At 42.5% G+C, this 12,455-nt stretch overlaps 1 protein-coding gene across 1 annotated transcript in view; it reads right to left on the bottom strand.

Annotated features, from left to right (window-relative positions):
• arhgef39 (Rho guanine nucleotide exchange factor (GEF) 39) overlaps positions 1–12,455 on the bottom strand; it is a 73,978-nt gene that overhangs the window by 51,193 nt on the left and 10,330 nt on the right. The window contains exons 4-6 of the mRNA XM_031869838.1: positions 9,903–10,023; positions 6,420–6,538; positions 5,244–5,314 (exon numbers count right to left, since the gene is read on the bottom strand). Of these exons, the coding sequence (XP_031725698.1) occupies positions 5,244–5,314; positions 6,420–6,538; positions 9,903–10,023 (311 nt within the window). The remainder of the gene's footprint in view (positions 1–5,243; positions 5,315–6,419; positions 6,539–9,902; positions 10,024–12,455) is intronic.

The raw sequence follows: 12,455 nt of genomic DNA, 5'->3' as shown, positions 1-12,455 counted from the left end.
ACATATGTATATATACATATGTATATATACATATGTATATATACATATGTATATATACATATGTATATGTATATATATATTCATAATGCAACCTGTATGAAAATATTCATAATATCGTGTAATGATACTGGAACTTAACAGACTTAAACCATAAATCTACCCAAACATTTCAAGACCAAAAGAGTTCTGACCGCAAGTAAATAGATCACACTAATCTCCCGGTCCACCACATCCCAAAGGTGCTCTATTGGATTGAGATGTGGTGACTGTGGAGGCCATTGGACTACAGTGAACTCATCGTCATGTTCAAGAAAGCAGTTTGAGATGATTTGAGCTTTGTGACATGGTGCACTATCCTGCTGGAAGTAGCATCAGAAGATGGGTCCACTGTGGCCATAAAGAGATGGACATGGTCAGCAACAATACTCAGGTAGGCCGTGGCGTTTAAACCATGCTCAGTTGGTACTAAGGGGCCCAAAGTGTGCCAAGAAAATATCCCCCCACCATTACACCACCACCAGCAGCCTGAAGCGTTGATACAAGGCAGGATGGATCCATGCTTTCATGTTGTTTACGACACATTGTGACCCAACCAGCTGAATGTCGCAGCTGAAATGGAGACTCATCAGACCAGGCAACGTTTTTCAATCTTCTATTGTCACATGTTGGTGAGCCTGTGTGAATTATAGCCTCAGTTTCTTCTTCCACGTGTTGTGCGTTCAGAGATGTGTTCTGCATACCTTGGTAGTAACGAGTGGTTATTTGAGTTACTGTGGCCTCTCTATCATCTCCATCCACTCTGCCCATTCTCCTCTGACCTCTGACATCAACAAGGCATCTTGGTCCAAACAACTGCCGCTCACTGGATATCTTCTCTTTTTCGGACCATTCTCTAGAGATGGTTGTGCGTGAAATCAGCAGTTTTTGAAAAAGTCTGGCACCAACATACCAACAGGGGCAAGTCACTTAAGTCCCCTTTCTTCCTCATTCTGATGCTCACTTTGAACTTCAGAAGTCCTCTTCACCACGTCTAGATGCCTAAATGCATTGAGATAATGCCATGTGATTGGCTGATTAGCTATTTGTGTTAACAAGTAATTGAACAGGTGTGCCTAATAAAGTGGCTGGTGAGTGTATATATCTATGGCAACGGCGGTGCATATACAGGCTGCGGTCCATAGCGTCTATGAATTCCACTACATTGTTTTGCGTTGATTTTTTTTTTTTTTTTTCGTGTTTATCACTAATTTGAAAATCTGAAAAGGAAGCGTGGGGATTAAGTGCAGCAGACTTTGAGATGATCACCGTCCACGGCCGCCGTACCAGCCAGACCTGCCAGACGAGATGCCACCAAACTGCCCCAGGAGGAAAGAGAGGAGAGCCCAAATTAAAGCTAAGCTAACCCAGCTAGGACCTGAGGCTTCTCCACTGCACAGCCTGCTACTAGCTGTCTGATGTTCTGCTGCAGAGAAATAAGAAGGATGAATAATTCTTCAGTGAAACCCAGAGACGGGAGGTCAGTGACGTCGCGTTGTGGCATCCCGGATAAAACTGCACTTGACGGGCGAACCAAGCAGAGGTTGGACGAGGGGAGGTGGACTGTCGAGTTTTATATTTTAAGACGTTTTTCTTGTGTTGTAAATGGCAAAAAATGCATTTTGTGTTGCATCACTGTGTCGCATAATGACAATGAATGATCCGTGAATTCAGTTGTCTAGAACTCTTATTGTCACTCTTATTGTGAAGAAACAGGAAGTTCGGTTGTTGCAGTCTTTTTGCCAAGTGATATGTGCCACAAGAAGTGGCTGGTCCCACCACGACTCAAAAAAACATCGAGCCACAGCTTTCAGAGTCTGCACTGACCACAAACCATTCAACACCTTAAGATCTCTGCCGGACCCCCCCACCTGACTGGAGTGATGTGTGACATCATCGTGACATCACATGCGACAGCTGTTGACAACATCAGCTGTCTGTGAACACCAGACCAAAAGCACTCTGGGAAGAGGTCAAAGGTCACCAAGCAGAAATCAGGGGGCGGCCGAAGAGAGATCGGGGAGGACGTTCACAACCTATCACCATGGTAACTGAGCCACTCCATCCGCTGAAGAAGGCCATGAGGTTACTTTGAAAGCTTGGCCTGAAACTAAGCTGTGTGCGTGTGGGTGAGCTACATTACCATGAATTACAGGAGCTGGAGTTCACAGCAGCAGGTTGGTGTGCGGTGGTCTGTGGGTGGAGGAGGAGGAGGGCCTTGTTCTTGTAGTCCATTACTCATTGGAAATGAAACGGAAGCCTAACAAGACCCAATTAAGCCTCCTTCAATTAAGAGACGCTTAAAAAGAGAAATAATTCCACTTCTTTTGCTTCTTGTCTTGTCTTGTAATAACAAACACATTACAGGCATTATTAGCAATGGATGCCCTCATTCTTATTAAGGCGTGGAGACGAAAATCTAATTAAAGCAACTGTGTAACAAAAAGCAACGCTCTAATGAGTATCATTGCGGCACACGTGAAATAATGTAAACGGAACTCTCTCGTTTAGCTGCCCTGTCCCGCTCATTAGCTGCAAGGCAAAGAAAAGATAATGAGAGAATCACGTAATCTCAACCATATTTACGACAGCTCAGATATTCTAATGAAGAACGCAGCTTTGGAAAGCATGCGCTGGTGGAGGGGTGGCCCGCCTGCCGCTGCAGCAGGAGCTGCTAATTCCTTTACAATATGCAGATGATATGCAGGCTTTTCTCTCACTCTCTCCTGGCAGACATGTCAGGTCATTTGAGCATTTGCACAGACGTCAGTAAAGAAGAGAGACGGAGGAAATCCGTCTAATTATTTTGCTTCCCATACATGCATTAAGAATTCTAATTTGTAATTAAGAGACAAGATGTACTGGCAGGCTTCTGCACGGGTTAGTGAACATGGCATGGGCTTGTGGGTAATTACTCAACTTTAATAGCTTAAAAGGGAAAGGAATGCACATCCGTGGTAAAAACAGAGGACTAGAGATAGTCCGCTGTCCAAACTTGAGCAATTAAATGTAATATTCAGTGATTGTGAAGAGCGTCTTATCTTTCTCTGAAAGGGTGACTAATGAGGATTTACTCAAAGAGAAAGGAACTCTGTGTAAATGTAGACACTAGGAAACACTTTTCAGTCAAACTGCCAGAGTGACTGCAGCTGCTTTTTTACTGTGTGCTGTTGCAAAGAGTCGACTTAAATCCGTGTGAGAGTCAGAGTTTTTAGTTATTAGGTCTGCCTCACACACCTTAATGACTGCAATCATCAGTCGACAGGCCTCTGACTTGTGGTTCACAGAACAGCCCAGGAATACAGGATGCCAGGTGATAAACCTTTTAAAAACCAAGTCTCGACTCAAAAAACTCAGCTAACTGGTAAGTGTTACCAAAATGGAGACGGATGGTGGAAAAAGGGGGCAGAGCAGCATGATATTTCGCGGTTGGAAATAGACGATACTTGTAAAGCGATTTCCAACCTCAGTCGGAGAAATCGCTTTACAATTTACTTCTCATTCACACATTCCCCAACACACCGATGGCAGTGAGCTACCGTACAAGGTGTCTTGCCTAAACACACTTTGACATGTGGAAGGAGCGGCTAGAGATCGAACCCCTGCTCCACCCTCTGAGTCACAGCCGCCAACATCTCCCTGCTATTGAAGACACTGGAACTGTTGGGGTGTGGAACGCTTCCTCTCACACGTCTTCATCTAGAATGATCACACGGAAACCACACACATGCGTTTGTAAAGCTACAATTTGTTTGACTTAGCCGAAGTTACCTTTTCCATGATAAAACTCTGGCTTTTTTCAAATGATGTCTTCTGCCAAACAAATAACAGTAGTGAGTCTTGAGTAACTTTTGAACCAGTCCCTAAAGGAGGATTAACCTCAGTTCCTGGGTCAGTGTCATCCTTCTGACACTGGTAGTTCTAGAACTAGAAGTTCTCATGTCTCGGTCAATAAAACAAAGAGTGAGCGCGCTATTGAGTTCTCCTTAACAAATCAACTTAATATATTTTTTTGTTCAAATCTGATGCTTTCACATTACAGGTGATAATCAAAGGCGCACACACTTACAAGGTACAACATGAGACACATGACGTGTGACGATTTAAAAAATCTGTAAAAAGCTTCAGCTCATAATTAAAACCGACTTATTTACACCGATTTAGTTACAAATAGGAATCGTCTGGGTTAGTTGGTTATGAGGAGCTCATATTCTGTCATCCAAATCTTGAACTTCTCTTCTCAGCTATGAAGTGTTCAGGATCAAAAGAATCAACTAATGATTCACAACAAACCCCGTCTCACACCATAATCGAGGCACTTTGTTTCATTGCGAGCCTTACTTCAAACTCGGCAGTGAACCACAGGGTCAATTGACACGCAGACAATGCGACGCAAATTATGAACGGAAATACAAAGAGTGAGCGCGCTCGGCACTCAGACCGCAGAGAAGAGCGCGATGTAAGGCTCGGATTTTCTGAATTATTTCAAAAGAAATGAATCAATGCTGTGACCTTGTGTTGGAGAACCTCCCTGTGTTCAGCTGCTGGAGATGATGGAACTACCTGAGCACATAAAGCAGTCAATTTGAAATCCCACCTTGACAATTGAAAGACTAAATCAAGCATGGCCAGTGCAGCTACACACTTCTCAATGCTTAGCAAGTATGACAATGACCCCCAAGACCTTTGGAGCTGTACGGCCTTTACATGAAGCATGCTCAGTCTCTACAGTGGGCCGACCACTGGGCCATTCCCTTGTTATACTTAATGGTGCTCAGCTTAGAGCGAATATATCCCAAGGCCTCCGAGCGCCGCCATCTCTATGAGAGCGTCATCTCTATTATCGACACAAACACGGCCAATACAGGCAGAAAGGGCTGCTATTCACTGCCACAATCAACTGGAGACCCCATCACTGTCATAATGGTGATCTCAGTGGGGAGGACGCCGACGAGCGCTCCAGCCTGCTCCAGTGAATGCCACTTAATAAAGGCAATGATTTTATTCCTCCCCCAGCAGCAACATAAGTATACACACTCCGGGCCCTGCTCGCCATCCATCATCCTTGAATGGCGATAAGTGACAACAGTTTCCCCCGCTATTCCCAGCCACAGAGCCGGAGCAAGGTAAGGCACCAGCCGCGGATGATTATCTGGCCGTGCCACTTAAAATCATCATACAATTAAGACACATCCCTCGAGTTTTACCGAAAACGACAGACGAATCAATGATGATGATGGGAAGTGTGAAGAGAGAGACGGAGCCAGAGAGGGCTGAGCTGAGAGAATGAGGCCCACTGACTATGTGTCAGACACGGATACGGCGGTGGTCAGCATGCTCATGTGAGACAACGAGGGTACTCTCATTTCCCCTATTGGTTGCATCAAAAGTAAACAGGCCTAACCCTAACCCTAACCCCTAATAACCTCATGATGGCGCCACAGCTACGGTTATTTGTTTCTAAGAGTTTAATAATACACGTATTCGTATTAAGCCGTTCGGTACGAGGCTTACGAACCGAACAATACGTTTGAATAATACTAGTGCATTTGGAAAATGCAGAAGCTTAAATTGTGGGAAATATAATGTTTTCGGTGGACTGTGCTCACGTAGTTGACAACAGGCTGTGGCCTCTCAACCCGGGAAAAAAAAAAAAAAAAAAACACTTCTGAGAAGCTCGGCTAAACTAGCTTAACAAACAATAACTCCGCACATGACGGTATGCTTCGTAATTAATGGACAATGCATATAGTCCAAATCTATATAATTAACACAATGACAACAACAAACTCACAAGAACCAGTCACATATATTCATATGACAACAGAGCAGCAAATCAACCCAGCAGACCTGCAGCGGAACACGCATTCTGCTACACACTCAAGGGCCATTCAGATATTAGATGTAAAAACAAACGCTGTTGACTTAAAGACAAACTCCATCCTCCTTTCTTTGTTGACTAAGAGTTTAATCCCACGGTTAAATCCCAACTCACAAATCCGTTTCTCCTCCTTCAGCCATTGAGTGTTAAAAAAAACAAAGCTAGGTAAAAAAAAAAAAAATAATCTACACCAAGCAAAATGCTAAAAATGTCATAATTTGTTCCATATCTTTCAATTTGAACTGTTACTACTCCAACTAAGCCTCTGATGGCTACTTTAAGTTTCGTTTCATAATATTGTATATTTCACTTTATTTTATATTTTACTGTACATTTTAATATGTTTGTACTTTTTGCAGTGTTGACTGTTGTTGATTGTTTAATGTTATGCACCACCCATCATGTCAAATTCCTTGTATGTGCAACATACCGTGGCAATAAATGGTTCTGATTCTGATGTAACATCTGGCCTTTTCATTTAAACAGAAAACAGGAATCTTACTGATCGATCCGCTGAATGGGAAGTTGGAGTAAATCCTCCAGCTTCTGGTTGTGGAACTCTGGTCGGGCTTCCTGTAGCTTCTTAAAGCGTCTGAAGGGCTTGTTTTTCTTTAGCTGGATCTAAGACAACACACAAATGGTTGTGAAGTTATTCTCAGGTCCATAAAACCACATTTACAAGACGCAGCTTTGTGCTTGGCAAAGTGACATTTTCTGAGGTGCAGTTCGGTTGTTCTTGAAATCACATCCAAACACAGCTTTAGATAGCATTTTCCCCTTTTCAATTCAATATATTGTGTACAGCCCAATGCTCGGCAATACAAATGTCCTGTCCACACTACTCAGTCCAGACTACACATCACCTACTACACCTTGTTTTATGACACTCTGACTAATCAACAAGAACATAACATACTAATGAACTGAGTACATGTGTCTCGTGCTCAGGAGCTCATTCACTGTGAGCTATCTATTATGTGCTTTCTGCATGCAGCTTGTCAACCAGTGGTGCACATGTCCCAAGCTACGACCCCTGAATCTCCTGTCACTTTCTCGATGCACACTGTACCTGACAAGACCCCCAAATCATTCAATATGCTGGATTTGCCAGCATATTAAGGAGGGGGGAAGGGGAGAGATGTAGATGTTATTAAATATGCATTTGCACATCATGTCAGCGTGAGTATACGTCAACATTCGGATGTCAAAAAGACTTATCTCGTCATTCCCATAAATCATCAAAATAAACATCTGCTGCTGTGTTTAAACAGACCCGAGGAGAGCTCTACCTGGTTTCATGGCTTTAAACATCAGTGGATGCCACTTGACTTTACATGCCAGCTGTGTGTGTGTGTGTTGCTCACATACAGCTGTTTAGCTGGTCATTATGCCTGTGGCAGCTAGAGTTGGACATGGTTAGCAGACAGGTGGCAGTAAGTAGAATGATGGGGACAATGTGAGAGGAATCACTTATCAGGTTGAAGCGGTGTAGTAGTGACAGAGTGGGGTGGGGTGTAAATCAGACACTTGAGAGAGCTGACGGTTTAGATTTAGAGTTGAAGGTTGCTAACTGTGAGTAGAAACTCAAATGTTACGGCGCTGCATTTTGTACATTGGTAACACCGAAAGACAGCACGTGATACAGTCGCCATGATATCTCTGATTAGTATTGAACCACACAGCTACTGGACATGTAGACTCTTGCTCTTACAAAGGTATTGCTGCACTTGAACATGCAATATCAGATACCGGCGAGTTGAAAACAAGAAAAGTTTACCAGCTCATAATTCCCTCTTAATATCCATTTTATATTGCTGTGAACAAATCTCCTACAAACAAGTGGATTTATTCAAGTTGCACCACAACTAAATTAAATAATGTGTAAGCAGCACACACTAAATGATAGGTTAATTGGAGGCGTGTACATTGCAGCCAGAGGGCTCCACCCACTCCTTCAGGAGAGCATTGGGATCAGGTGTGGGAGGAGACATGCCTGAAGCTGATCTGCTAATCAGGGACATGAATAAAGGTGAAGCAGGACAGCTGATCAAGGGAGAACATGTGGAGAGCATGCTGGTTCCTCCCTAACATCTCCAGGGGGGAGAGAGTTAAGACCGGTACGTTGTCTAGCGGCCCGGCTGAAATACTTTAGTTTGTGTAGTTTTGTGATGGAGCTCTGGACTGAGCTAGATTTTCTGTTGTTTTGTGTTAGTAAAGTGTGTTTAATTAAAGATCGTGAAACCTGCAGAATTGTCTTTATTCTCGTTCTATAATATCATAAATACAACAAACTATAGTATTTGTATATATAATATAACTATATATAAAACTCTATAAGCTGTGATATCAAATAGCTTTTGCAGCTCCAGGCAAATTTTATTTGGTGAAAAATAGGGCAAAATGGCTCTTTGGATACTAGAGGTTGGCGACCCCTGGACTAGTTCGTACATGTGCAGACTAACCAAGATGGGTTTAGTTTTATTTTGTTTCTGTCTAGTTTGAATAAAGTGTGTCTTACGATGAGGAACAAGGCCATTAACCTTGTCTAAGTTCTGTGGAAAAGAGAAACTTAAGTTGAAAAGGTTCGGTTCAGGTGTACAAATATTTTTGTTTCGTGAGTTGATTTTGTTTAGTCATCAGCCGTAGCGAAATAGCAGCTTGACCGCAATGCATCCTGGTATAAGTAGCCACAGCCGGCACGGCTCCATAGCAGGAGAGATCGTCTTTCTCGGCCAATAGATCACACATTGGGAATTAATTTCTTCTTTGGACTACATTTCCCATGAGCACTGATTGGACATCCACATAAAAGGGGTTGGGTCTTCCCTTTAAGATGGACCTATTCTCATTTTAGTGACAAACTGCTCCCCCGACTTCAGCTCAGCTTTGTTATTAATATTTCTTTAACTGATAGAATTAATCAGTCAAAATTCTTATTGTCAGTTAACGTTTATTAACACCACTACTTTAATGACAAGGTCGGCAATTTGATCCCCGGCTCCTCCTGTCTGTATGTCCCTGAGCGAGACACTGAATCCCAGGCACTTCCCAGCCCACTGCTCCTCAATGCAGAGGCTGTATTTCACTAAGTTGTGCTGTGTACAATCGGATGTAAGAGACACACATTGCAATGCAATAAACTGTGCTCCACTGTTACACTACGTGAGACCAAACTCTTCATGGATGTAAAACAAAAACCAGAAGTATTGTTAGTTTATAATTGCATGATAAGATCATATCATCGCAGTGCGATTCCAGTGAAAGTCCATTCAAAATAAAACTGAATTATTACGCAGCCCTATATTTGCATATGACATTGCATGATGGTCACTAATATTTCAGAATATGTCTTCAGTACATCTTGCAGACATAATGTTTGATATGTAATCTAATTGGGAAACATAATCAGGCTAATGTGGGTCAAAGGTTACTCTCATTAGAAGACTGATCACAAGTTACCTGAGTAAACCAGCACACCTGTCACCACAACACGCTTCCCTGTTCACTCAATTATAATGGATGTCAATCTGCAGGAGGATCAATGCAAACTAGCAGGGATTGGTCCGTAATCAATGCAATTAGTCAATGTTTTGCAGAAACCTCCTTCTTAATTAAGACATTATTATTTTTGCCGCTGTGGTGCAAAGCTAGCAACAGGACATTGCTGCTGGTCGCTCCAATAAACAGTATTCTGTACTCTGTACCGCTCCACCGGCATCATTGTCACTGATCAGATAAGTCGACAGTATCAGGATGGGATTCATGCGAGGGTGTCATTTTATAATATTTAAAGAAAATGTATAGTCCAACAATTTGGGGGACAGGCTAATTTGATTTCTTCCGATATTGAGGTCAATCTCATGTCTGTGTATTAAGTATGGCTTAATCACATCACATGTAATAACATCTTGTGAAGGGCTCATCAGTGCTACACGAGAGTTTGATGCAGAGGTGTGATAACCACGTGGAAATACTGTGTTCCTACCCCGAGCACTCTGCTGCCATTGTAGATGTTGTCCATATACGTGTTGTAGTGGTGCAGATGTGGACACATCTGGTCAAAGCCTCGGCCGAAGTAGCCATTCTCCAGATGGACCAGCAGAGATCTGCAAAAACAGCACCACGTTAGATATAATCAATTACAAAAAGACTTAACATTTTTAATCAAAAATTGCTCTTTGAAAGAGTGCAAATCTGGAGATGGCCATGCAAATGGATTATTTTAACAAGCTGTCGGAGATGAAAGGTTTTAGCCGGCTGAACTCAGCATGTAGTTCATCAAGGAAGCCATAGTCCTGAAGTTTAATTTACCAAAAATAACTCAATTGTAATTAGGGCTGCAACTATAATTTATATTATTGATTAATCTGCCAATTATTTTCTAGATAAATCATTAATAGTTTGGTCCATAAAATGCTTCCTTTTAAAAGGTGCTCTGATGTCCTAGGATAAAAATGTCTGCATCAAAAAAACTGCCATTAAATTATCAATATACTTTTCCACTTTCAGGAGGTTAAATCTTTTACCAATCAAGTTTGGATCATCGCTACCAAATATTCATTTTCAGAATTTTAACCCTTTAAATGACGGTTAGTTTACATACATTTTTTTTATGAGGAAGATTAAAAAAATATTTCCTGTATATTTAATGCTAAGGATTTTATTTCATTTTTTCCACAGTCTGAGATATGTTTGTGATTAGCAACAACATTGATTTTTTATGTTTTTTTGTTCAGGAAACCAGGAGAATAGCTCAATGTGGTGGAAAATAAAAGTAAAAAGTATCGTTTTGAGCAATAGAATGCAGGATCTTGTACTGTAATGGCCCTGTGATCCAACATCAATGAAATCTACGCCATTTGCATCAACACAGCCAAAATGATTGGAAAATTTAAAAAGCCAAAATGTCTCTAGTGAGGCGCAAGGGACAAATGTCTTGTTTTGTCAGTACAAGTCCCAAAGATATTCGGTTTAATATGATAAACAACAGAGAAAAGAAGGAAATCTCAATATTTGAGAGGCTGCCAATTTTAAATGAAAAATAGCTTCAACTATATATTGTCAAATAGATTAGTCAGTTATTATCAAATACACCACACGTGTGTATGACACACTGACCTCGCCACTATAAGTCGCTGTCGACCATTTTTAGAGCATGCAAACAAGCAGGCACTCATTACCAATTCACAACAACATCCTTAACTCCCACACAGGACATTGCAGAAGGAACTACTTCAATATGTGTGGCATATTTGTTGTGCATGACAGATCTCTGACACATTCATTTCAAAGTGCCCCCCCAGTGAGCTTTTAGCCTCCAGTCAAACCACATTGGACTTTGAGTTAGCGCGCATTACTGCCTGACACTGCACCGCTGCTCTGCATCAGTGGAGAGAAGGAGCTCAAATAAGGCGCCATCACATCTGAGGCATCATTTCTCGGCAAAGACACACGTTTAGAGGGAAGTGCGGCGGCTGAGCAAAGTTCAGAGGATCGCTTCCCCGTTAATGGGAGGGGGGGGGGGGGGGTTTAGCGGGGTGAGGTTCTGTGGTGTCATCTGAAGGCCTCTCCCCGTGGGTGACATATTTACCGGGACCAAGACGGTGGGTCTACCTTCAGGGCAACCAGGGCCACTTTGTAGTGCGAACACACCAGCCCAACTCGGGGAGGAAAACAACTGGATCAAGGCAGAGGCAAAGCAGTCGTTCAGCCTGTCAGGCACATTACAGTAACACGGACGCAATTGGTTGGGGGTGTTGACACTTGTGAAGGAGCTTGTTATCCAAACTTAGAGGAAGTACCACATACACACACACACACACACACACACACACACACACACACACACACACAATCCTACGCTCTAATGATGTTCCCAGAGACTTCTGTTCGTACATGCTGCAAGAAGGAGCAGTTCGCCGTTGAAGTTGATTTAAATAGATTTTAATGAAGTTGTGCACCAAGGTAGCCTCTGTTCATAATCAGGAGATGCAGGAGCAGCCAAGAGAGTTCTAACGAGGGCAAAGGGCGGGAAAAATTGTGTTTCCGTTTTTTTTTTCTCCCCCCTTCTCACTGCCACAGGCTATTATGATAAATATGAAATTACATTTTTATACTTTCTTTTTTTTCTCCACAGCAATTAAATTGTCTGGCCATCAGCAGCAAGACAGAGATAACATTAGCATTCTGTGCGTTTCACGTTAATCCACATTAATTCCGAGCAGTGGCGACATCTGGGGCGGATACAACCTCGACCAAACAATTCGGGCCAAGGCGCCTTCATTTGAGGAAGGGGTGGGGGGGGGGCTTCAACAGAGGAATACTAATTGTTCGGACAGTGTGAGCATCCGCGAAACATAAATGACTGCTTAATGAAATAAATAAACATAACCACGAATCCCTGATGAGACAACAAAGCTATAACGTATCATTTTGTCGCTCTACGTGAACTGTGAGACGCGACTCACACTGTGATGACTCGCGACACTCCATGTCTGGTGTACCTCTCACACTACATCTACTCTCATTGTGACCCCCC

This window comes from Anarrhichthys ocellatus, unplaced genomic scaffold, assembly GCF_004355925.1.
Source record: "Anarrhichthys ocellatus isolate YVR2014 unplaced genomic scaffold, GSC_Weel_1.0 scaffold49, whole genome shotgun sequence".
NCBI lineage: Eukaryota > Metazoa > Chordata > Actinopteri > Perciformes > Anarhichadidae > Anarrhichthys > Anarrhichthys ocellatus.
The sequence above is the reverse complement of the archived record's forward strand: the minus strand, read 5'-3'. Positions and strand labels throughout refer to the sequence as shown.